Source organism: Rhinoraja longicauda, chromosome 26, assembly GCF_053455715.1.
Source record: "Rhinoraja longicauda isolate Sanriku21f chromosome 26, sRhiLon1.1, whole genome shotgun sequence".
Taxonomy (NCBI): Eukaryota; Metazoa; Chordata; class Chondrichthyes; order Rajiformes; family Arhynchobatidae; genus Rhinoraja; species Rhinoraja longicauda.
Genome location: NC_135978.1, coordinates 15,032,146 through 15,059,822, shown reverse-complemented (window position 1 = coordinate 15,059,822; position 27,677 = coordinate 15,032,146). Strand labels below are relative to the sequence as shown.

General features: G+C 44.8%; 1 protein-coding gene across 1 annotated transcript in view; it reads left to right on the top strand.

Annotated features, from left to right (window-relative positions):
- LOC144606407 (complement factor B-like) overlaps positions 1–27,171 on the top strand; it is a 48,374-nt gene extending 21,203 nt beyond the window's left edge. Inside the window, exons 7-18 of the mRNA XM_078422459.1 lie at positions 48–180; positions 2,711–2,857; positions 3,972–4,052; positions 6,421–6,573; positions 8,713–8,834; positions 10,535–10,643; positions 18,852–18,996; positions 19,521–19,606; positions 22,280–22,410; positions 23,582–23,663; positions 26,009–26,058; positions 26,777–27,171. Of these exons, the coding sequence (XP_078278585.1) occupies positions 48–180; positions 2,711–2,857; positions 3,972–4,052; positions 6,421–6,573; positions 8,713–8,834; positions 10,535–10,643; positions 18,852–18,996; positions 19,521–19,606; positions 22,280–22,410; positions 23,582–23,663; positions 26,009–26,058; positions 26,777–26,899 (1,362 nt within the window). The 3' untranslated portion in view covers positions 26,900–27,171. The remainder of the gene's footprint in view (positions 1–47; positions 181–2,710; positions 2,858–3,971; positions 4,053–6,420; positions 6,574–8,712; positions 8,835–10,534; positions 10,644–18,851; positions 18,997–19,520; positions 19,607–22,279; positions 22,411–23,581; positions 23,664–26,008; positions 26,059–26,776) is intronic.
- Positions 27,172–27,677: the final 506 nt, after the last annotated feature.

The following is a 27,677-nucleotide window of genomic DNA, read 5'->3' as shown; positions in this document are numbered from 1 at the left end:
AAATGGACCATGTGGTTTGAAAGATTCTCTTTTCTGTGTTCTTCTAGTTGTCAGGTTTTAATGATGTGGTCCGGTTTGAAGTTATTGCATTTGGATCTAATACCGTAACAATCACACACATCAAGGACAATCTTACTCCTGAGAAGGTGATAGAAAAGATTAAAGGTGTTAAATATGGAGGTAAGTTGGACCGTTTTTGTTGCGGCTGGGACAAAAATTCAGGAGAGCCTGGGAACGTGTAGGTGGTCAGGCGGTGACCGTGAAGGGTGAAGACAGGTTTAAGAGGGTCAAGAGTGTTTTATTGTCATATGTCCCAGATAGAACAATGACATTCTCACTTGCAGCAGCACGACAGACTGTAAACAAGAGAGAATAAACGAGAGAAAACAAAAAGTTCAGTGTGTGTATAGACACACACACACACACACACACACACACACACACACACACACACACACACACACACACACACACACACACACACACACACACACACAGACACACACAGACTCACACACAGACTCACACACAGACTCACACACACACACACACACACACACACACACACACACACAGACACACACAGACACGCACACACTCACACACAGACTCACACACACACACACACACACGCACAGACACACACACACACACACACACACACACACACACACACACACACACACACACACACACACACGCACAGACACACACACACGCGCAGACACACACACATGCGCACACACACACACACACACACACACACACACACACACACACACATGCACAGACACACACACATGCACACACACATGCGCACACACGCACAGACACACGCACATGCACACGCACAGACACACGCACAGACACACGCACAGACACACGCACAGTCACACACACACAGACACACACACACAGACACAGACACAGACAGACAGACACACACACACATATATATATATATATATATATATATAAATGCACATATGTACACACAAAAAACAGACAATAATAGTGCAATGTAGTCTATGTAGTTCAGAGCTTATTTGAGGATGTAGTGTTTAGTAGCCAAATGACTGTAGTGAATAAGCAGTTCCTCAACCTAGACATTGGAGTTTTCAGGCTCCTGTACCTTCATCCCGATGGCAGTGGTGAAATGAGTGTGTGGCCAGGCAGGCGTGCGTCTCTGATTATGCTGGCTGTCTTTTTGAGGCAGCGACACTGGAAAATCCCTTCGATGGTGGGGAGATCAGAGCTGGTGGTGGACTGGGCAGTGTTCACAACTTTTTGCAGAAAACCTTCATTGCTGAGATTGCAGAAATCTGCAGATGAGGGCGCAGGGATGATTTACGATGGTGTGGCCAGGGCTCGAGGGCCTGAGCTGTCGGGAGAGGTTGAGCAAACTAGGAATCTATTCCTTGGAGCACAGGAAGTTGAGGGGTGCTCTTATGGAGGTGTACAAAATCATGAGAGGAATGGATTGGGTAAACACACAGTCACCAGAAGACACAGGTTGAAGGTGAGGGGGGGAGAAAGATTTAATAGGAAGCTGATGGGTAACTTTTTTACACAAAGGGAGGTGGGTGTGTGGAAGGCGCTGCTGGAGGACGTAGTTAAGGCAGTAACTATGACAAAATTTAAGAAACATTTAGATAGGTATTAGGTTAGGATAGGTTAGGTTTAGAGGGATATGGGCCAAACGCAGGCAGGTGATGTAGAGTGGATGGGGCATGTTGGTCGGCATGGGCAAGTTGGGCCGAAGGGCCAGTTTTCATGACTATAACAATGAGAGAAAAATAGGTGCCAGGAAGACATAAAAGGTGAGAATGTCTCTGGAAACCACTGGGTCAACCAACGCGGGACTCAGAAAAAAGTTTTGTTTTACAACAAATCTCCTGGTAGATCTCTTAAGCCTGATCAGATTTAGTTTAGTTTTTAGTTTAGAGACACAGCGCGGAAACAGGCCCTTCAGCCCACTGGGTCTGCACTGACCAGCGATCCCCGAACGTTAACACTATCCTACACACACTAGGGACAATTGTACACATACACCAAGCCAATGAACTTACATACCTGTACGTCTTTGGAGTGTAGGAGGAAACCAAATACCACAGAGAAAAACCACGTGGTCACGGGGAGAACGTACAACTCCGTACAGACGGGAGTCGGGATCGAACCTGGGTCTCCGGTGCTGCAAGCGCTGTAAGGCAGCAACTCTACCGCTGCACCACCAGATATATCCAAGGACAGTGTTGGATGCAAGGGAAGAAATTGCAGATGTCCTGGCTGAGATACATGAATCATCTGACGCAGCTGGTACAGTTTGCTGCTGCACAGCACCAGAAATCTGAGTTCGATCCTGACCTTGGGTGCTGTCTATGTGGAGTCTGCACATTCTCTCTGGCTGCTTTGTTTCTGCTCATGTTGGGCTCATTTCCAAATCTGCGCAAATGATCTTCATTCTAAATGGTATTCTGCCTTTTGGTATATATTGGAAATGCTGCTAATACTTAGAGTGTCACAGCTTAGAAGAAAAAAAAAGACTTCCATTAAAGTGCATCTTCACAATCCGTCACTCCTACAATGTTGGACATCTGTTTCCGAATAGATTTGAAAGGGAGAAATAAAGAGTTGAGAATTTGATTTAATATTTGGTGTCCTTGTCCATTTAGTGTGACTTTTGAAATAACCGTTACTTTTTTTGTCTAAGTCCGCAACATTAACGAGGGGAGAACAGTAGAAAGAACAGGAGGACATGCGCTGGAAAAAGTTTCCTCCTCCATTAACGATACTCTACATCTTTGGCCATTGGATAGGCGGCCCATGCCAAAGCAAGTCATTATGATCGTCACTAATGGTGAGTCTCTGGGAGGTCTGAGTGAAAATTAGCACCTGCACATTGGGCAGTGAAACAGATCAACTGTGCAGGGGAGGAAGTGCTAATAGGTGTGTTTGGCTCTGAGAAAACATAGAAACATAAAAACATAGAAACTAGGTGCAGGAGTATTCAATATGATCATGGCTGATCATATAAAATCAGTACCCCGTTCCTGTATTTTCCCCATATTCCTTGATTCCTTTAGCCCTAAGAGCTAAATCTAACTCTCTGTTGAATACATCCAATGAATTGGCCTCCACTGCCTTCTGTGGCAGAGAATTCCACAGATTCACAACTCTCTGGGCGAAAATGTTTTTCCTCATCTCAGTGCTAAATGGCCTACCCTTTATTCTTAAACTGTGACCCCTGGTTCTGCACTCCCCCAGCATAGGGAACATTTTTTCTGCATCTAGCCGGTCCAATCCCTTAAAAAAAAAGTATGTTTCTATAAGATCCCCTCTCATCCTTCTGAATTCCCAGTCGATCCATTCTTTCATCATATGTCAGTCCCGCCATCACGGGAATTAACCTGATGAACCTACGTTGCACTCCCTCAATAGCAAGAATGTCCTTCCTCAAATTAGGAGACCAAAATTGCACACAATACTCCAAGTGCGGTCTCACCAAAGAAGCTCTTCAAAGAAGCTCAACACCGACTGCTGACCGTGATTGCAGCTCTTTACACACGTGAGAAAATGGAACAATATATCTTTCATTTCAGAACTAACATTGGCCTTCGATTTCCTCTGAGGACAACCTGCTCCAGATTAGTCAGTCAAAAAAAAGAACTGCAGATGTTGGTTTAAAAAAAAAGACACAAGCGCTGGAGTAACTCAGTAGTTCAGGCAGCATCCTTGCGGAACATGGATAGATGACATTTTGGATCAGGATACTTCTCTCCATGCAAGTTATTGTGTTGCTTGCTTTTTGCATGAACCTCCTTAATCTCAGATCTTGGTATTCTTGAACATATTTCTCTTTCACTTCTCCTGCACAGGTATAGATTGCTGTGCATCTAGACACGAAATTTAGTTCACTTTGGATTATTCTTCACTGTGGCAGAACGTAAGTTATTTGTCTTTTCTTTCCATAGGAGCTTTCATTGGAACATCTTTACTTTCTTCAGTCATGAGGAAAATTTCCAACTCCCTCTCACATTTGCCAAATGCTCTAGGTATGTAGAACCCTTCACAAAGGTACTTGACCGATGGGGCCCACAAACCTGCTCCTGTCAATGGATCTGATTTTAACCAGTTAAAAGGTTGGACCCATGATTGTCAAGATTTTGCTCACCATCTCTTATGCACGGTCATCCTCTTACCAGTTATACACATTGGATTCCTGGGATGGATAAAGGAGCCCAATTACCATTTTAAGGCAAGACTGATCAAGCGGATTGAGAAAAGATAAGATCCAGGTTTAGTTTAGTTTTGTTTAGTTTAGAGATACAGCGCGGACCCTTTCGGCCCACCGGGTCCTTGCCGACCAGCCATCCCCGCACATTAACACTATCCTACACCCACTAGGGACAATTTTTACATTTACCAAGCCAATTTACCTACATACCTGTACGTCTTTGGATTGTGGGAGGAAACCGAAGATCTCGGAGAAAACCCACGCAGGTCACGGGGAGAACGAACAAAGTCCGTTCAGACAGCACCCGTAGTCGGGATCAAACCCAGGTCTCCGGCGCTGCATTCGCTGTAAGGCAGCAACTCTACCGCTGCGCCACCGTGCCGCCCTAAGGTCTTTAGAGACGTCAAGAGATGCAGCAAGGATACAGGCATTCAACCAAATGAGTCCACGCTGGCCATCAAGTGCCTATTTTTATACTAATCCTACTTAAACTGAATTTATTGTGCCCACATTCACATCAACTTCCCTCCAGATTCTAACACTCATCTACACCTAATGGCCATCTCACCTACCAACCTGTACATATTTGGAAACCTGAACACCAGGAGGAAGCCTATGCGGTTCCAGAACTTGCAAACTCCACACAAACAGCACAGAAGGGTACGACTGAACCCAGGTTGCTGCGCCCCTCCCACTGCCCCCCAGAATACCAAAATGCCTAGCTGGCATACGTGTAAAGATGTGATTTAAGAAACCTGTTCTTGCTCCTCTCCTCGTCAATAGTCGTTTATTTGTTACATACACATAAATGTGTAGTAAAATGAAACATTACCCGCAGTTGAACAATAAGACCAATAAGATTAATCAATAAAAATGCAATAACACATACAATCACAACTAACACCAAACAAAAAGAAACATCCATCACAGTGAGTCTCCTCCAGTCCCTCCTCACTGTGATGGAAGGCCAGAATGTCTTTTTCTCTTCCCCTGCCGTCTTGTCCCGCGGTCAGGCTGTTGGAGTTACCACGTCGGGGCGGTCGGGGCTCCCGATATTGAAGCCCCCGCTGGGCGGTGAAAAATCCCGCGGCCTATTTCAGGCCGCGCCGGATGGTGAAAGGTCCGTGGCGGGCCGACCCAAGCCCCGCGATTCGGGGCGGGCGAACACGTTGCCTCTGCCGCTGCCGGAGCTCCCGATGTCGGCCCCCACCCAGGGGCCTGCGGGCTTCCGACGTCCACGCGTCCCGCGCCGGAGCCTCCGGAGACGAGTCGCAGCCGCTCCCGCAGCATCCGCAGGCAGCCAGCGCCGCAGGTGATGAGTCCGGGCCGCGGGCTCTGCGAACCAGAGCCCCAGGTGGTCCCAGGTGCATGGCCGGTGGTAGGCCGCAGCGGGAACGGAGACACGACACAGAAACAAAGGTCGCGTCTCCGTTCAGGAGAGAGAATGTTACAGTTCCCGTTCCCTCCCACCCCCCCCCCCCAAAACATAACATACAACACTACATCATATTAAAACTACAATTCAGACAAAAACAACAAAAAACACAAAAGACAGACGGACTGCAGGCAAGCCTCCACTCACCACCAACCATTTCTCCTGAAGACCCTTCTGATCCTCCCTCCCAATGTCCATTTTACTTGCATGGGACAGGACGTAGAAACATAGATGCAGGAGTAGGTTTTTCGGCCCTTCGAGCCAGCACCGACATTCAATATGATCATGGTTGATTATCCTAAATCTGTACCTTGTTCCTGCTTTCTCCCAATATCCTTTGAATCCCAGGACCTGTGAGCTCACTCATCCATGGATAACAGCACAAGTGCAATCTTGCCTTATCTGATTAAGAGAGACATTAGATAATAGGGATGAGGCCAGGCAACTCTCTTCCTGACTACTCTGGCCGAAAGCACTGCAACCAATTCCAGTGACAAATTGCCATTCCAGTTTTATTAAACAACTGCTCAAAACTTGTGCATCTTGATTACCCATTGAAGATCGTGCTCACCGAGCCCATTGCACAATGTCCTTTTCTACGGTGCTGTGTGTGAAAATGTAAAAATGTAGTGTTTTCTCATCATTCCCATGATGTTTCCTTGTGTCACACGTGAGACAGGAACTCTCTTGTTTGCCGAATAGGAATTGCGCGTGTATTCTCTCAGTTGCATGTCCTCCTCCAACTATGCAGATGTCTATGCCATTGGAATTGGGGGAATAAGGAAAGATATTCTTGAAAGCTGGGTACCAGCGAAGGATACGCTCGCACATGGTCAGCAGTACGTCTTCTACTTCCCAGCCTATGACTACCTGGAGCAAGCACAGGAGATGGTCAAAAAGAACAGTGAGTAGATGGAATCTGATCATTGCCGATAGATTCAAGAGCTGCCTTGGTGGTCAATGGGGAAGGCAAGAGAAACAATCTAGCCAAAGGTCCATTCTTCATGTGTGATCTTGCTTCTGTATCTCCCCCTTTGCTCTATCTATTGTACTTGAGTTTGAATTGAACTTAGGTTTATTATGTACGTGTACTGAGGTACACAGTGAAAAGCCTTGTTTTGCATGCTATTCACACAGGTCAGATAATGCTCTACATGAATATATGGTAGCACCTCATCTGTTTGAATCGCATGCAAAACATACCTATTCACTGTACCTCAGTGCACGTTCATATTGAACCGAAACCTAAATCTGTAGGAAGCTGGTTAACACCGAAGATAGACACAAAATGCTGGAGTAACTCATCGGGACAGGCAGCATCTCCGGAGAAAAGGGATAGGTTGTATCGCAGGTCGAGACCCTTCTTCAGACTGAGAGTCGGGGGAAAGGGAAAATAGAGATTTGAAAATGAATGAAAGGTATGCAAAAGGACATTTGTCTTTTTAAAAAATATATTCATTTGCATACCTTTCATTCATTTGTTCTTTGCACCTTTTCATATCTCTAGTTTCCCTCTCCCCTGACTATCAGTGTGAAGTAGGGTCTCGGCCTGAAATGTCACCTATTCCCTTTCTCCACAGATGTTGCCTGACCTGCTGAGTTACTCCAGCATTTTGTATCTAAACCTAAGTCTGTCTGGTGTGCACAATAACAGCAGCCTGCGCCCCTCACACACAAACTGATCCATTTTGATTACTCGTGCCCATCTATCCTTCAGCTAACAAGACGACGCAGATTAACGTTTAATAAATTGCAATAATAAATTGCAAGTTTGTTTTCTAAAGAAGCACAGAATTTCTAAAGCCTTCCTTCTGTAGCCCATCCATCCAGGGGCCAGTGATATCTGCCAAGGGTAACCTTATCTCCCTCCCATTGTTATTTATATGTTATAAGGTAACATAGCTCCATCCCATTGAGATTAGATCAAAGTGGAATTACGGGATAATTATATACTCCTTCACAACATTTGCTTCATATGATCTGTGTTATTTCTGTGATTTGCACAGCTCAGGTATCCATCCACCAGAGTATTCATGCAGATTCTTACATTTCTCATTTGTATATCTAACTCGACATTCATCAAACTCTTTTTTTCCCCAAGAAATGCTTTCTCTCCTTTATTTACCTGGAGGTGTTGACAGCACAATAATCATTCCCTTGGATGCCAGCTGCTGCTAAGTCTAACTGGAGGGGTATGGACCAAGCGCAGGCAGGTGGGACTAGTGTAGCTGGGACATGTTGGCCAGTGTGGGCAAGTTGGGCTGAAGGGCCTGTTTCCACACTGTATCACTAACTGGCCCTTCTTATGTGAGCTAATAACCAGGTGTGTACATGGGAGGGAGTAACTACACATTCTTAGTTTTGGGTTAGTTTATTATTGTCATGTGTACTGTGATACAGTGAAAAGCGTTTGTTTGCCTGCTATCCAGTCAAAAGAAATACTATACATGAATACAATCAAGCCGTCCACAGTGCAAAGATAAAGGATAAAGGGTACACTATTTAGTGCAAAGATATAACAATGAAGTCCAATTGAGAAAGTTCAAAGGTCTCCAGTGAGGTAGGTGGGAGGTCGGGACTGCACTCGAGCTGATGAGAGGACCATTGCCTGATGACAGCTGGGAAGAAACTGCTCCTGAATCTGAAGGTATGTGTTCTGGAGGTATATTCTTCCACCTGCCACTACAAACTTAGGCACACACATACAGACATGCACCCACACACACAATACTAAAGACACACTCGCACACAGAGAAACATAGGCGCCTACTCATTCACACACAAACATACAGACGCTTGCACTTTCAAATTGCCGCGAGGAGAGGGATCTTTCTCACTTCATCGCTTCCAACATGAAGGACAATTTTAGTGCCTGATTGAAGGCCTCAGTGTTACGTAGAAGCATAAATACCCGTTCAATTATTTATGTTCCAAATTGAGGCAATCATTTCAATTCCATTGTTGCTTCTTTTTGTTTTCCAAAGGTAAGACTCAGGAGCTGAAATATACCCGCTTCACTGCACTTGGCTTTTGTTGTTATCAGATCAATTTGATTGCGGTGTGCGAGGGAACTTGAGACAAGGACCAGTCGGGAGAATATTTGGTGGCGTCACTTCGAGGGAGTATGATTGGCCATGGCAAGTCAGTATCCAGTTACCACAATCAGTAAGTTAATGGCTTTTAAAACTCCCATTTGACAAGATTTTAAAGGGAATATTGAATATGTCGATAAGGCACAACGCTAACTTCTCCTTTCTGCTCCAATCTATTTCTACTCCTGTGGAAGTTACTCTTCCAACTTCTACCCACTTTGCAATGTCCAAACTGTGGCACCCCGGCCACTCGTTCTTCTCCCCTCTCCCAGCAGGCAAAGGGTATAGAAGTGTGAAAAGGCACACCGCCAGATTCAGGGACAGTTTCTTCCCAGCTGTCACCATGCCCCATCCTACCGCAACCAGAGAGAAGTCCCGGACTACTATCTACCACATTGGTGACCCGTGGACTATCTTCGATCGGACTTTACTGGCTTTACCTTGCACTAAACGTTATTCCCTTATCACGTATCTGCACATTGTAAATAGCTAGATTGTAAGCATGTATTGTCTTTCCACAGGCTGGTTAGCACGCAACAGAAGCTTTTCACTGCACCTCGGTACTCATGACAATAAACTAACTAAACTGAAACTATGTTGCACAATATCACGTCCTGAAGTTAATCCATTCTGACCTCTCAGGATCAAACCCGTGTGCCCGCTCAACCAGCGCGGTCACGGTGCTTCCCAATACTACAAAGTATCCAGTCTCGGTCCTGTTTTTGCACCAGTGATATTTTTGATTAAACTTAAGGCCAACGGGTGAAGCCCTTTCCTCCCTCAAACAAACATCAACGAGAGTTTTAGCAATGGTAATGTCTGTGAAACTCAAGGAGAGGTGGTCAGACAGTTCACTACTGATGTTAACGGAATCAAGGGATAAGGGAAGAAAGCAGGAACGGGCTACTGATTTTGGATGATCAGCCATGATCATATTGAATGGCGGTGCTGGCTCAAAGGGCCGAATGGCCTACTCCTGCACCTATTTTCCATGTTTCTATGTTAGCCTTTGCCTGATATTTTAGTTTAGTTTAGAGATACAGCCCAGAAACAGGCCCTTCGGCCCACCGAGTCCGCACCAACCAACGTAAGATAGCACTATCCTGCACACAAGGGGACAATTTACAACCGAAGCCAACAAACCTACAAGCCTGTATGTGTTTAGAGTGTGGGAGGAAACTGGAGCACCCGGAGAAAACCCGTGTGGTCACAGGGAGAACGCACAAACTCCGTACAGACAGCACCCTTAGTCAGGGTGGAAGCCGTATCTCTGGCACTGTAAAGCAGCAACTGTACCGCTGCGCCACCGTGCCGTTCCAGAGTGCTGCAAATTTAATTGCCATCGGTTAGCCTGACAATAAAAGCTGTTTTGTGCTCGCAAACTCACACAGCTTCTCTGTAAGAAGTGGCAGATGATACTGGACCCTCGTAATCAATGAACACCCATCCTTCTGATGGATCCTTGTGACGGAAAGGTAGTTCACCTGCAAAATATCTAAAGATGCATGGACCTTAAACAGTGGAATGAGAACTCCTCCAGTACTGGCAGTGAGAAGTTCTTCTTGATCTTTTAATTGGGGATAATCATTCTTAAGATCTCATTGCTCTCCTTTAAGTAGTGACTGATTATACTCAATAGTTTTTGTTGAAGCAGGTAGATGTGAGTCTGCTAACTGACAACCCTGATAATATGCCTGTCCAGCTCAGGCCAAAGGGGCCTGGGTTTAACGTTCAAGTTATTCTTCCAATGGCTTCATTTTCTTTCATTTCTAGATGCGGGAAATCTGTGGAGGTTCAATCATCTCAGCACGTTGGATCCTCTCTGCTGCGCATTGCTTTAATGAAACAATGGGGATGATCAGCAACATAACCGTGCGAATTGGTGAGAATCCGACTTTTCAATTCTACGAGGAGCAGGTTGCTGTCAATTCGCTTTATTTTCTAGAATTCCTACCAGCAACTCCGGGATTTGAGCCATTCTCCCCGTCTGCTAAGTCGTTGTGGTGTCAAGGGTTAATGGCATTTTGGAGACATTAAATTCTGCTTTAAACTATCAAGGGTTTAGTGGGTAGAAGGCAGGAGAATGGGGTTAGGAAGGAGAGATAGACCAGCCATGATTGAATGGTGGAGTAGACTTGATGGGCCGAATGGCCTAATTTTTCTCCTATCATTTATGAACTTATACGGAATGTAAACTTTTTGTAACACAAGAGTCTTTACTTTAGACTTTCGAGAGAGAAAGAGCGCGAAACAGGCCCTTCGGCCCACCAAGTCCGGAACACCCCATTCCCACTAGCACTATCTTGCACACGAGGGACAATTTTACAATTTTTTTAACAAAATCAATTAACCTACAAACCTGTATGTCTGTGGGATGTGGGAGGAAACGGGAGCATCCCGAGAAAACGCACGTGGTCGCAGGGAGAATGTACAAACTTCGTACTGACAGCACCCGTAGTCAGGATCGAACCTGAATCTCCAGCGCTGTAAGGCAGCAACTCTGCCGCTGCGCCACTGTATTGCCCAAGAAAGGGACAAGAAAGGGACAGACCCTTTAGCCCACTCTACTCATGCTGCTCATTATTCCTGCCCACACTAATCCCATTGACATGCATCAGGTCCCAAGCCTTCTGTGCCATAGGGATTGAGAACTTGCCCCAATGGTTTTTAAGCATTGTGGCAAACCTCACCACCTGAGACAGTCAGTGCATTCCAGACTCCAATCATCCTCTGTGATAAAACCCCTCCTCAGGTCCCCTCAAACTTCTACCTCTCGCCTTAAACCTATGGCCTCCTGTCTTAAACACTCCCCACCATGAGCAAGCATGCTTCCTACACTCCTGAGAAAATAAACCCAGCCCTTCCTGCCCCTCCTCAAAACTGCAATGCTTCAGTCCAGCCAACATGCCATCTGATAATTGTCGAGGTGTTTTCTTTTATGATCAACATTCCTCTCCTTCAGGCCATCAAAAAAACAAATTATTTGCCTCGTCACTTAATACCCCGATGATATGATCTTGTTGTGCGCATATTATTGGCTCTATTACAGTCTTTGTAATTCAAAGTAATTAATCAGCTGTGAAGTTCTTCAGTAAGTATCTGACAGCTGTGTATTCCCTGTTTCTAAATAACCTACACAGGACTCACTGGAGTTTATTTAAATTACTTGCCTTGGACATGTGAAACATAATTAAGAAGGGTCTCGACCCGAAACATTACCCATTCCTTCTCTCCGGAGATGCTGCCTGTCCCGCTGGGTTACTCCGGCTTTTTGTGTCTATCTTCGGTTTAAACCAGCATCTGCAGTTGCTTCCTACACATATTTAACTGACTTACGGTAGATACACTGGGACATATTTAACTGACCTGCACTGGATACACAAGCTCATAAGTTACAGGAGCAGAATTGGGCCATTCGGCCCATCAAGTCTACTCCGCCATTCAATCATGGCTGATCTATCTTTCCCTCTCAACTCCATTCTCTTGCCTTCTCCCTGTAACCCCTGACACCCGTCCTAATCAAGAATCTAACAATCTCCATAACAAATATCCATTGACTTGGCTTCCGCAGCCTTCTGTGGCAATGAATTCCACAGATTCGCCATCCTCTGACTGAAGAAATTCCTCCTCAACTCCTGCACTGCAGCATATTAAAATGAACTACACTGGATACACTGGGCCATATTTATCTGACCTGCACTGCAGGCCTGGGTCATATTTTCCTGTCAACACCTCCAAGATCTCAGAGTCCTCAGTCACAAACATGGAAAGGGGCCTGCGGAGGATCTTGTGCGGGCAGGTGGGTTTGTAAGGGACCACTAAGAGTAACAGTGCATCAGAAATCAGTCGCCAACATGAGACATAGAAACATAGAAAAATAGGTGTAGGAGTATGCCATTCAACCCTTTGAGCCAGCACCGCCATTCAATATGATCATGGCTGATCATCTAAAATCAGTACCCCGTTCCTGCTTTTTCCCTATATCCCTTGATTCCTTTAGCCCTAAGAGCTAAATCTTAATCTCTCTTGAAAACATCCAGTAAATTGGCCTCCATTGACTTCTGTGGCCCTAATGTCTTTATGTCCCTGTTCGGTGGAAAGGAAAGAATAATAATTTGAAAGAGCCGTGGTTTTCCAGGGAAATTGGACACTTGGTTCGGAAAAAGAGGGAGATATACAATAAATGTAAGCGGCAGGGAGTAAATGAGGTTCTTGAGGAATATAAAGAATGTAAAAGGAATCTTAAGAAGGAAATTAGAAAAGCGAAAAAAAGATATGAGGTTGCTTTGGCAAGTAATGTAAAAGTAAACCCCAAGGGGTTCTACAGATATGTCAATAGCAAAAGGATAGCGAGGGATAAAATTGGTCCATTAGAGAGTCAGAGTGGACAGCTATGTGCTGAGCCGGAAGAAATGGGGGAGATATTAAACAATTTATTTTCTTCGGTATTCACCGAAGAGAAGGATATTGAATTATGTGAGGTAAGCGAAACAAGTAGAGTAGTGATGGAAATTATGAGGATTAAAGAAGAGGAGGTACGGACACTTTTGAAAAATATAAAAGTGGATAAGTCTCCAGGTCCTGATAGGATATTCCCTAGGACATTGAGGGAAGTTAGTGCAGAAATAGCAAGGGCTATGATGGAAATATTTCAAACGTCATTAGAAACGGGGATGGTGCCGGAAGATTGGCGCATTGCGCATGTTGTGCCTTTGTTTAAAAAAGGTTCTAAAAGTAAACCTAGCAATTATAGACCTGTTAGTTTGACGTCTGTGGTGGGAAAATTAATGGAAAAGATACTTAGGGACAATATATATAATTATATGGATAAACAAGGCCTGATTAGAAACAGTCAACATGGATTTGTGCCTGGAAGGTCATGTTTGACTAATCTTCTTGAATTTTTTGAAGAGGTTACCAGGGAAATTGATAAGGGCAAGGCCGTGGATGTTGTCTATATGGACTTCAGTAAGGCATTTGACAAGGTTCCACATGGAAGGTTGATTAAGAAGGTTAAATCGTTGGGTATTAATAGTGAGGTTGCAAGATGGATTCAACCATGGCTGAATGGGAGATACCAGAGGGTAATGGTTGACAACTGTATGTCAGGTTGGAGGCCAGTGTCTAGTGGAGTACCCCAAGGATCTGTGTTGGGTCCACTGTTGTTTGTCATTTACATTAATGATCTGGATGATGGTGTGGCAAATTGGATTAGTAAATATGCAGATGATACTAAGATAGGTGGTGTAGTTAATAATGAAGTAGAGTTTCAAAGTCTACAGAGAGACTTGGGCCTTTTGGAAGGGTGGGCTGAAAGATGGCAGATGGAGTTTAATGCTGATAAGTGTGAGGTGCTGCATTTTGGTAGGACAAATCAAAATAGGACGTACAGGGTAAATGGTAGGGAATTGAGCAATGCAGTGGAACAGAGGGATCTGGGAATAACTGTGCATTGTTCCCTGAAGGTGGAATCTCATGTGGATAGGGTGGTGAAGAAGGCGTTTGGTATGCTTGCCTTTATAAATCAGAGCATCGAATATAGAAGTTGGGATGTAATGTTAAAATTGTACAGGGCATTGGTGAGGCCGAATCTGGAGTATGGTGTGCAGTTCTGGTCGCCAAATTATAGGAAGGTGGTCACAAAATGGAGAGGGTACAGAGGAGATTTACTAGAATGTTGCCTGGGTTTCAGCACTTAAGCTACAGAGAGAGGTTGAACAGGTTGGGTCTTTATTCTTTGGAGCGTAGAAGGTTGAGGGGGGACTTGATAGAGGTTTTTAAAATTTTAAGAGGGACGGACAGAGTTGACGTGGGTAGGCTTTTCCCCTTGAGAGTGGGGAAGATTCCAACAAGGGGACATAACTTTAGAATTGAGGGACAAAAGTTTAGGGGTAACATGAGGGGTAACTTCTTTACTCAGAGGGTGGTGGCTGTATGGAATGGGCTTCCGGTGGAAGTGGTGGAGGCAGGCTCGATTTTATTATTTAAGAGTAAATTGGATAGGTATATGGATGAGAGGGGATTGGAGGGTTATGGTCTGAGAGCAGGTAGATGAGACTAGGTCAGAGAGAGTGGTCGGCGTGGACTGGTAGGGCCGAACGGGCCTGTTTCCGTGCTGTAGTTGTTATATGGTTATATGGCAGAGAAATGCACAGATTCACAACTCTCTGGGTGAATTTTTTTTCTCCTCATCTCAGTCCTAAATGTCCTACCTCTTATTCTTAAATTGTGACCCCTGGTTCTGGACTTCCCCCAACATTGGGAACATTTTTCCTGCACCTAGCCTGACCTATCCGTTAAGAATATTATATGTTTCTATAAGATCCCCTCTCATCCATATAAATTCCAGTGAATACAAGCTTAGTCGACCCATTCTTTCATCATATGTTAGTCCTGCCATCCTGGGAATTAACCTTGTGAACCTACGCTGTACTCCCTCAATAGCACGAATGTCCTTCCTCAAATTAGGAGACCAAAATTACACACAATACTCCAAGTGCAGTCTCCACAGGGCCCTGTGCAACTGCAGTAGGACCTCCTTGCTTCGAAACTCAAATACTCTCACAATGAAGGCCAACGTGCCATTAGCTTTCTTTACTGCCTGTTGCACCTGCATGCTTACATTCAGTGACTGATGTACAAGGACACCCATGTCTCGTTGAACCTCCCCTTTTCCTAATCTGACACCATTCAGATAATAATCTGCCTTCCTGTTCTTGCCACCAAAGTGGATAACCTCACATTTATCCACATTAGACTGCATCTGCCATGCATCTGCCCACTCACCCAACCTATCCAAGTCACCCTGCAGCCTCATAGCATCCTCATTGCATCTCACACTGCCACCCAGCTTTGTGTCATCCGCAAACTTGGATATGTCACCTTTAATTCCCTCGTCTAAATCGTTAATACATATTGTAAATAACTGGGGTCCCAGCACCGAGCCTTGCGGCATCCCACTAGTCACTGCCTGCCATTCTGAAAAGGGCCCGTTAATTCCTACTCTTTGCTTCCTCTCTGCCAACCAGTTCTCTATCCATGTCAATACCCTACCCCCAATACCATGTGCTCTAATTTTGCACACTAATCTCTTGTGAGGGACCTTGTCAAAGGCTTTTTGAAAGTCCAGATACACCACATCCACTGGCTCTCCTTTATCCATTCTACTTGTTACAACCTCAAAAAATTCCAGAAGATTAGTCAAGCATGATTCCCTTTCATAAATCCATGCTGACTTTGACTGATCCTGTCACTGCTTTCCAAATACGTTGCTATAACAACTTTAATAATCGACACAAGCATCTTCCCCACTACCGATGTAAGGCTAACTGGTCTATAATTCCCCATTTTCTCTCTCTCTCCTTTCTTAAAAAGTGGGGTCTCATTGGCTATCCTCCAATCCACAGGAACTGATCCAGAGTTGAGAGAACATTGGAAAATGATTACCAATGCATCCACAAATTCTAGGGCCACCTCCTTGAGTACTCTGGGATGCAGACCGTCAGGCTCTGGGGATTTATCTGCCTTCAGTCCCAACAGTTTACCTAACACCATTTCCTGACTAATGTGGATTCCCTTCAGTTCCTCCCTCCCACTAAATCCTCGGTCCCCTAGTATTTCTAGGAGATTGTTAGTGTCTTCCTTAGTGAAGACAGAACCAAAGTACTTGTTTCACTGTTCTGCCATTTCCTTGTTTCCCATTATAAATCCACCTTCCTCTGATTTAAGGGACCTACATTTGTCTTCACTAATCTCTTCCTTCTTACATATCTAAAGAAGCTTTTCGAGTCAGTTTTTATATTCCCCCGCAAGCTTTCTTTCATGCTCTTTTCCCCCCTCTTAATTAACCCCTTTGTCCTCCTCTGTTGAGTTCTCAATTTCTCCCAGTCCTCTGATTTGCTGATTCTTCTGGCCAATTTATATGCCTCTTCCTTGGATTTAGCCATCCTTGATTTCCCTCGTTATCCATGGTTGAGCCACCTTCCCCGTTTTATTTTTTTGCCAGACAGGGATGAACAATTTTTGGAGTTCATCCATGCGATCTTTAAATCTTTGCCATTGCATCTCCACCATCAGCCTTTAAGTATAATTTGCCAGTCTACCCTAGCCAATTCCCATCTCATACCTTCAAAGTCTCCTTTCTTTAAGTTCAGGACCCCAGTCTCTGAATTAACCGTGTCACTCTCCATCCTAATGCAGAATATTATGGTCACAGTTGCCCAAGAGGCTCTGCACCACAAGATCGCTAACTAATCCTTCCTCATTACACAATACCCAGTCTCGGATGGCCTGCCCTCTAGTCGGATCATCTATATATTGGTTTAAAAACCATCCCGTATACATTCCAGTAAATCCTCCTCAGCACTGCCACCAATTTGGTTGGCTCAATCTATATGTAGATTAAAGTCACCCAGGATAACTGCTGCTGTACCTTTGCTACACGCATCCCTAATTTCCTGCTTGATGCTATCCCCAACCTCCCTACTACTGTTTGGTGGGCTGCAGACAGCCTTATCAAAGAAAACCACAGCCGCTGGAACTCTGAGATAGAAGCAGAAAGTACTGGGAACAATCAGCAGGCCAGGCAGCATGTGTGAAAAGAGAAGCAGACTTAAAGTTTTGGGTTAAAGACTTTTACAAATCAGAGTGCAGAGTGCTAAGCATGATAATGGGGTTAGGAGGGAGAGATAGAGCAGCCATGATTGAATGGTGGAGTAGACGATGGGCCGAATGGCCTAATTCTACTCCTATCGCTTATGAACTTATGAACTTATTATCCTAACTGTTCCCCTAGCTCCCTGCAGCTCACGTGAAGACAATGATGCACAAACATTGCACACTCTGTCCGTTTTATTAGGTAACTGTGAAAAGATTTTGTCATGGAAATTGTGATTAGGAAATGGTGCAGCAAACAGTGGAGAAAGTTTGGTAAGAACCTGAGCTGGGTTTGTGAACTCTGCTCTCTGCTTTGGGAGTGACTGTTTGTGACTTGGACCTGGCAGCTTCCCAGAACAAAATCCCCTGCTTATGTAGTGATGCCTTGGGACCAGAAGAGGACACAAATGAGCCCACAGCAACGTCCTCTGGAAGTGCTGCGAGCCAGTATTAAGGTGGCAGTGGGGGTTGCACAGAAGAGGGGATCAGCAGAGGGGTAAAGATCAGGGGGGGGAGGGGTCTGCGCCTGCCAGTCAGAGGCCAATCTACAAATTTTAGACTTAGATAATAGACAATAGGTGCAGGAGTAGGCCATTCGGCCCTTCAAGCCAGCACCGCCATTCAATGTGATCATGGCTGATCATTCTCAATCAGTACCCCGTTCCCGCCTTCTCCCCATACCCCCTGACTCCGCTATCCTTAAGAGCTCTATCTAGCTCTCTCTTGAATGCATTCAGAGAATTGGCCTCCACTGCCTTCTGAGGCAGAGAATTCCACAGATTCACAACTCTCTGACTGATTTTTTTTTCCCTCATCTCGGTTCTAAATGGCCTACTCCTTATTCTTAAACTGTGGCCCCTTGTTCTGGAGATACTTTAGAAATACAGCGTGTGAACAGGCCCTTCAGCACACTGAGTACGCGCCAAACAGCGATCACCCCGTACACTCGCACTATCCTGTACGCTAAGGGCAATTTATAATTTTACCGAAGCCAATTAACCAACAAACCTGAACGTCTTTGGGATGTGGGAGGAAACCCGATCACCCGGAGGAAACCCACGTGGTCACAGGGAGAACGCGCAAACTCCATGCAGGCAGCACCCATAGTCAGGATCGAACCTGGGTCTCTGGCGCTGAGGGGCAGAAGCTCTACCCCTGCACCAGTGTGCCACATGTTCGGACACCAGTGTTAGTGGGGGATGAGGGTTATTTTGTTAAGCTAAAATACCGCAGCCATGATTTGCTGGAAACTATCTGGATATATTTCTCCTCTTTAATACATTTCTATGCCTTCATACAATACTAGCACTGCCGTCTTTAACTGAATGTTTACTAGAGGAAACTTTAGGGGAAGGGATTCTTTATTAATTGCTGTACAGAAAGATCAATATTTAGTCCGATGGCAGGAAAATAATAGTTGAATCTTACGTTTCAGGTTCAACCAGAAGGAGGAATAGTTTGCAAACATTGTCTTTGGAAGAGGTGATCTTACATGAAAACTTTAACAGACCCACAAGGATGAATAACGACATTGCCCTTTTGAAGGTTAAAGAAACCATCACCTACAGTTCTCACGTGAGGTATTTAACAGGCCAAGATGTTACCAAGAATAGCAAATGTTACGAGGCACAACTTTACGCTCGTCTTTCTTTATAATGATCAGCCTCTAAGTGGCGCTTTTTATTGGGATCCTATTTGAATGTTGACCTTTCCACCTGCCAGCCAAAGGAATGACCACAGGTGTATGGATAAGTACTTGAGGGCTCTTGCAATGATTTTACCGTGAGTTCAATCATTTGATCTGCAACGTTTCCAGCTCTGGGTTGATCTCAAGCAGGTTGGGAGAGGCAATGCTGCTTTGTACTCCTGCCTAGAATCAAATGTAGCAACAGTTGTTCTTTTCAGATCTCTTCTGCTGTACCACCAGACTTTACTGAGTGGTGTGTTGTCTCCCAGTGATAAGTTGAAGAAGTATCAGGGATTGCATCAGGACCAGACATTGTCCAGTGAATGACTGGGTAAAATGGTGGTACTGTGTAATTCTAACTCCCCTTCTGCCCTCCTTCCAGTGGAATTAACCTTCTCCTGGCCTCGTGTCTTACAGACCTGTTTGTTTGCCTTGCACCAAGCGGAGTGCACAACTGCTTCCTTCACCTGGGGGCAATTGGTATGAAGCGTGTCAATCTGAAGGTAATGCGATTTCACAAAATCTCCATTTTAGTATAAATTGTCAGGTAAACTATTAAACATCATCAATAAAAGTCAAATCAGGTGTTATATAACGATTAGTCCATTTCATGCTGATAACGTTAGGCTGTAGGTATTCCCAGCTTTAACGATACATCTCTCCAATAGTGGACTTAGCCTTCCTTGCCAGCAGTGGTTTTGTGTATTGTTCGGTATTTAATACATCCTGGAATCTAGCTATTGTGATAATGAAATCTCGCATTATGTGAACTGAGAATTATAACTTCACTCAGCGAAAGCAATTTGCATCTATCTCTGCACATACCCTCACACCTTTCTCCTCTCTTTATAAAGGTGACACATTCTAATTAGATATGTACGATATTAAGCATCTATTTTCAGATTTACATGTGATTAAATTTAAAAGTAATATTTGCTGTAAATTTCAATTTATTCCTAAACTCTGGATATAATTAAACTACCCTATTGTTGGCAAATTTCATTTGTTGAGTTAAGGTACACTTATCACAATATCAACTCTGTTTAAATAGCATTCCTGATATGAGAAAATATTTCATGACCCCTTGCAGGGCATTTCGGAAGTAGTTATTAATGAGGAGAGGAAGTGGGCATTTTAACCTCTTGGGGCTATTCTGCTATTCAGTTAGGTCATGGCCAACCTGTAACTCCACTCCACAGAACACTTGTGTAGCTTGCCCCATATCCCTTCACACCTATGGGTAACAGAAGTCTATCTCGGATAGACTTGCTATCATTAGATGCCATTCGCTGACTGCCACCTCCCTTGTTGTGTGAAAGTGTCTTCATCCTGAAAACCTGATCTTTCATTCCTAGACCTAGTCTTCAATCAGCCCAGTGGCCCAGGTCATAGAGTCAGAAAGTCATGCACTACGGAAACAGGCCTTATGGCTCAATTTGTCCATGCAACCAAGATGCCCTATCTAAGCCAACCCCATTTGCTTGTACTAGATACCCCTCTGAACCGTTCCCATGCATGTACCTGTCCAAGTGTCTTTTAAATGCTGTTATTGTACCTGCCACAATTACCTCCTCTGGTACTCATTGTTGATAGCATATCACTCACTGAAAAGATTGCCTCTCAGGTTCCTATTAAGTCTTCCCCTCTCACTTTAAACCCGTGTCCTATGATTTTTTTTTCTCTTTGTCCTTTGTCCGTTTTTTCTCTTTGACCTTTCTCTCTGTCACACTGTCAATTCCACTTGATAGCCTGAATCAAATTCTAGTTCCATGGCATACGATACAATTACAGATGGGTTTCTTGTTCTTACGATTTATCCCTTGAACGATGTATCATTCTGGTAAAACTACAGCGCACTCCCTCCAAAGCGAGCACCTGGGGGCAAGGCACTAGAACCCTTCATCGTTCTTGCAAAGTGGTGTTGCAACAACTTGCATGAGTGGAGCATATCTTGCTCACAGCTGAGGAAAGTTGGCCCAGGACACTGCCCTGGGGAACTCCAACTAATGTCCTGGGGGTGGGATGATTGGCTATCCAACAAGCACAACCATCTTCCTTGTGCAAAGTCTGACTCCGGCCAATTAGGTGTTTTCCCTGTTAATAGCTATTGACCTGTTTTTGTCAGGGCACTTTGTTGTCTCATTTGATCAAATATCACCTTGGACTCAAGCCAGTCATTCTCATCTCACCTCACCTCTGGAGTTCAGCTCTTTGGTTCGTGTGTGGATCAAAGCTGATGTTGAGGTCGGGAGCCGAATGCTTCTGCCAAAACCTAAATGGGCTTTGATGAGCTAGTTATTGGTGAGTCAGTGCTAATGGCAGACCTGCCAATGACAGCTTTCATCACTGTGAGTAGACCGATTGGGTGGATTCGCTTTGTCCTGTCTTCTGTGAACAGGGCATACCTGGGCAACTTTCCATTTTGCTGAGTTGATGCCATTGTTGTGACTATATTGAAAGAACTTGCCTAGAAGTGCATGTTACTGGAGTGCAAGTCTTCAGTGCTACAGGTAGGACGTTGTCTGGCCCCATACCATTAGCTGCATCTAGTGCTCTCAGCTAGTTCTCAATATAAGACCGTAAAGCATAGGAGCAGAATTAGGCCATTCGGTCCATCAAGTTTGCTCCATCATTCGATCGTGGCTGATTTACTTTTTTTAAATTATGGTGGGGATGTCAAGTGGGAGCTGAGGTGGAATACTTGGCACTTGTGGCTTAACCTGGCTACAAATGCTTCAGTCTTTTCTTTGGCACTCACAAGCTGGCCCCCACCATTATTGAGAGTGTGGATGGTCTTGCCTTCAGCTGTTTAGTTGTCCACCTCCATCCATGCCGAGATGTGATAGGACCACAGGGCTTCGATTGGCTGTCTTGCTTGTGCGATGGCATCTTTCAGACTATGGCTGCTCTTGCCCATTTAACATGCAGGCAGACCTCCACTGTACCTTCTCCAGACTTCCACCAGCCTTTGAGGAGGAGACGTTACAAAGTTTAACAACTTTCTGAGATCATCTTTGTAGCTGAGAGGAGTGATTCTGGGAAGCTGAGGTCTGGACACACAATGCCCAGTTCCTGCATTCGAAAGATTCAGATGCCATATGCTCTGTACATTCAAATAATGCTGCAAGTTCGGTTGGAAAATTGGAGATGAACATTGTATGAATATTTGTTCTCAGATGTGAGGCTGACAGGCTCCGGTGGAAGTATGGCATTGAAGCTCTCGGGTTACGTGACTGGGTGGGGATACTACAGGAAAGCTTCAAAGATATCGAGTCTCGACCTGCGTCACGCTCAAATAGACATTCAGGTACATCGTTAAATGCCCCTTTTCCTACCTCTTTCACTCACAAGTTCTTTTCGCAAAGCGTGACCAAACGAATAAATACACACATGCCATGGAACGTAGCTTCTTGCTGTAGAAGCAGGTAGAGCAGAGGGATCTAGGTGTGCAGGTGCATGGTTCCTTGAAGTTAGCATCACAGGTAGATAAGGTGGCCAAAGAGGCTTTTGACACATTTCCCTTCATCAGTCAGAGTACTGTGTGTAGCAGTTGGGAGGTCATGTTGCAGTTATATAAGACGTTGGTGAGGCCACATTTAGAGTATTGTGTTCAGTTCTGGGCACCATGTTACAGGAAAGATGTTGTCAAGTTGGAAAGGGTACAGAGAAGATTTACGAGGATGTTGCCAGGACTTGAGGGTCTGAGCTACAGGGAGAGGTTGAGCAGGCTGGGACTCTTTTCCTTGGAGCACAAGAGGATGAGGGGTGATCTTATGGAGGCATATAAAATCATGAGAGGAATAGATCGGGTAGCATCTCTGTTAAAAAAAGGAATGGGTGACGTTTCGGGTCGAGACCCTTCTCCAGACCCCTTCAGATGATTTAATCGGACCGTTAAGACGCAGTAAAGATCAGCTTCGATTAGTTGGTCTGTGTAATGTGTGGCTAAAAGTAAGGCCGTGTGTCGTGCCCAGCAGGCCAGAATATACAAAGATAAAGGAAAAAAGCGAAGCGAAACGATGCTCGGCAGAACTGACCATTTCCGATTTAGACAGTGTGACACAGGGGTTGAGTTGCCACCTTACTGCGCCAGGTACCCGGGTTCAATCCTGACTACGGATGCAGTCTGTACGGAGTTTGTACGTTCTCCCCATGACCGCCTGGGTTTTTTTCCGGGTGCTCCGGTTTCCTCCCACATTCCGGTTTCCTCCCACACCCTACACGCACGAGGGACATTTTTTTACATTTATAGCCAAGCCAATTAACCTACAAACCCGTATGTCTATGGAGCGTGGGAGGAAACCAAAGATCTCAGAGAAAACCCACGCAGGTCATGGGGAGAACGTACAAGCGCCGTACAGACTGCACCCTTCGTCAGGATTGAACCCGGGTTTCTGGTGCTGTAAGGCAGTCGCTCTCCCGCTGCGCCACCGTGCCGCACATTCTCGGATTACGCTGAGTGTTCCTTACTTTTGTAGAATCGTCTTACATGTGATTCCCCATTTCCATTGACGGACACCATGTTCTGTGCGAGAGGGAGGGAGGCAGACAGCTGCAAAGGTAAGTCTTTCCTTCCTGAGTCCACCAATTCTTTTGAAGGAATTGACTCTGAACAGAAATGCAATTCCGTCACCACACTCTGCGCATCTGGTAGAACCACTGCCTCACGGCTCCAGTGACCCAAGTTCAATCCTGACCTCCGGTGCTGTATATCAGGAGTTTGCATGTTCTCACTAAGACTTGCATTTCCTCCCACGTGCAGTTTGGTAGTTGATTGTCCACTGTATGTTGCCCCTAGTTTGTAGGTTAGTTGTAGAATTGGGGGGGGGGGGGGGGTGGCGGGGGGGGGCTTGATGGGATGTGACAAGAATGGAATGGGATTAGTGCTGGAGTTGAGTAAAATAGATGATGGATGGTCGGTGTAAAATAAAGGAGGCGTTTGTATGCTGTATCATTTGTGACTATAAACCTAATCAAATCCCTTAGTTTTCATCAAGTAGAATGGCTCAAATTCATTCTGAAACAAAGTTTGGTGTAGCTTTTAACCCCTTTCCATCCATCAACCTTTGCCCTGCAAAGGAGAGTATCAGACGACTTCATTCTAATGTCAAGTTGAGTCTCAACGTTGACTCACACTGACCTCTGCCTCCCAGTTATTCATAGCTGTAGGGTGTTTGTTCCCGCACACACAGGTTAATCAATGAAGCATAGGGTGATTTTCCACCTGATTATCTTTGTTAAAAAATCACCCATCAGGAGATCTTCCTGTCTCTAGAAGAATCTGTGGATCCTACAGTGGCTTTGTGAGCCACTTCGGAAATATAAAACCAGGCGTATCCTCTCTCTAGGTGAAGAAGTGCCATCTCAGCTTGTCTTGTGATCTCACACATCACCATTAACTTCCCTTGGATAATTTTTTCGACCAACCAACACCAAGGAGTAACTTAGAATAGTACAATTATCAGCATGTCCGTGGGATGCAGGAAGAAGCTGGAGCACAAGGGGACAAACCCACATGGTCACAGAGAGAACATGCAAACTCAGGATTGATCATGGATCCCTGGGCCTGTGAGGCAGCTGCATGAACTGCTACACCATCATGCCGCCCTACTGTAACAGGGTCTTTGTTGCTCCTGGATTCAACCAAGCTTATTTGGTGGGGGTGGAGTAAAGAATGACAAACGATAAAGAAATTGAAGGAATATGAGTCTATACCCGGTTACTTTGTGAGTTCTCCTACAGTGTCGGCTCACAAAACCTCACTTCCCCACTTTATTGTAGGGAGTGATATTCGCACAGAGGTTTTGTCGCCAACTGTTTCTAGCTAGTCCTTCTGGTTTTTGACATCATATCATATCATATCATATATCTACAGCCGGAAACAGGCCTTTTCGGCCCTCCAAGTCCATGCCGCCCAGTGATCCCCGTACATTAACACTATCCTACACCCACTAGGGACAATTTTTACATTTACCCAGCCAATTAACCTACATACCTGTACGTCTTTGGATGTTGGTATTCCGTGGATATTGAATGGTTAAACCACTGGGTTTGCAAGCGATTTGCAGCATGTCAGTGTGCTGGCCAGCTGTTGCAAAAGAGGAAGGAAAAGGGTTTTGAGACCAAAAGAGGAAGAGAAAACAAACCGGGAAGCCACGAGGAGAAGGAAAAACGGGCTGGAGACCTAAGTTTCTTGGTTTCTTCTCTGTACCCACCTTCCCCATCCCCAAAGATACTAAAGTTCAAGATGAACCACTCCATTGAAATCGCCTATACTGAAGTGTAGTACGTAACGGAGCGAAACGTCCGCCATTTTAGTAGGTAAAACCCGCCGTCCATTATGCCTCTCGCAGTGTTATCAGTGTTGTGGGCGAACAGTATGTGTGATGATTCCATTAAAAATGCAGAATATATCTCATCTATCAATTCACAGATTTTTATTATTTTTCTTTTAAAATGTTTCTGCAAGTTTCTGCCTACTAAAATGGCGCCATGAAATACCACGGTTTTTAGGGTGGAGTGGTCTATGTTGCTCTGCTCTATTATCTTTGCCCATCCCCAACCTCCTCACCTACTCATCATCACACTGCCTCAGCGGTATTTCTCCATTGGAATGCTGTGGCCGAACTGTTAGCAATGAAGGTGAAGCAGGGCTTAGCTAATGAGGTGGGTGGAGGGGTTTCCAATCCTTAACCTCACCATCAGAAAGTCTCCCATTCCACAAAGACACTAGGACCAAAGGGAAGAGTCCCTCCCTTTTTCAAGGGCCGGGAAGAGTGCTGGGCTCTCTCTGAGATCCGGTGGGGTAGAACATACCACTTCATCCCTCAAATAGGATTGAATCAGATGAACAGTATTACCGCTGCTTGATGAAGTCTCACTATTTTCCTCACTGTCTTTGGCAGGAGACTCTGGTGGGCCCTTAGTCTTGGAGAGAAACCACCGGTGGATCCAGGTACTTGATCTCAACTACTTTAGATAACTGAAGCATGAAATATTCAGAATGACCACTGACAGATTTCACCTCCTAATTGTTTTTGATGAATTATTTCATTAAATTTATTTTGAAATGAATGCAATTAACTCAAATGTAATGGCATTATTTCTTTATGTTACTTTTACATTGATCTATTTCAATTACTGGATCGATTTGTGTGATTTTTTAAAAATTAATTCTAAGTGGGTTGTGAGTGAGCTGAGAAATAATGCCTCATTGAGTAAGAAACTTCACAGTTTTTCTTTTTAATTCAATTAGCACCCAGTATATCCTGGTGTGGGCAGCTCACGGTCACGTGAAGTGTACATCCATTGCTTTCTGGGAATGTTTATTAAAGAAACCTGGCATGGTAATGCGATGAGATAATGAGAGACGTGGCAAAATTAATCAAAAAGAAAAAGGAAGCCTATGTAAAGTCTGGAAAGTTGAAATTAGACATGGCTCCTTTGGAATAAAGGAAGCAGGAGAGAATCAAAGATAGACGTTAACAGCGGGTCAGACGGCCTCTCTGGAGAAAAGGAATAGGTGACGTTTAGGGTCGAGACCCTTCTTCAGACTGAGAGCCTAGAGATATGGAAGGGTAAGGTGTGAAAACGACAGATCAAAGCAGATGCGTTGGTTGCATCTGCATATCCCACCCTGAACTAACATGCAACTTTTCATGACCCATCCATAGATTGGCATCGTCAGTTTTGGAAAATCGACCATCTGTGGACAGGACATCATGGGGATTTATTCAAACGTGCCCAGGTTGATGAGCTGGATTAAAGAGAAAGTAACAGATGTGGACTATGTATAAAGAGTCAAGATCACAACACGAACATCCCATGTGCAAGAAAGTTTCATGTCAGAACCCCAGTAAATCGAAGGAAGCAATTCAACTGATCCATGCGTCATCCCGTGTATCTTAGATATATGAATAATTACATGAATTTAGCAGCCAGAGGAATTTACCCCAGTGTGTTGCAACCAGCAAGACTGCACTACTAAAAAGAAAAGTGCATCATGCAGTGTGCAGACTGAACACTGAGACAAAATCTTCATCATTTCCAATAAAACCACGACTTTGATATTGCGTTTCAAGGGTGTGTCAGAATGTTGAAGCAGGCACATTACACTTTTACATAAAGTTTGGCCATATAACCAAGGAAAAACATAACCTGGAAGAAAAGTATTGAGGTGGGTTTGCATGAGGCCTCACTCTGACAATGGAGGAGGCCCAGGACAGAAAGGTCAGTATGGGAATGGATCTCATCCGCATCAGCTCCCAAGATGAGGCTTTCCATTCTAGGACATCCGAGATGTCCTTGTTCTTTAGTAGACAATAGACAATAGACAATAGGTGCAGGAGTAGGCCATTCAGCCCTTCGAACCAGCGCCGCCATTCAATGCGATCATGGCTGGTCACTCTCAATCAGTACCCGGTTCCTGCCTTCTCCCCATACCCCCTCACTCCGCTATCCTTAAGAGCTCTATCCAGCTCTCTCTTGAAAGCATCCAACGAACTGGCCTCCACTGCCTTCTGAGGCAGAGAATTCCACACCTTCACCACTCTCTGACTGAAAAAGTTCTTCCTC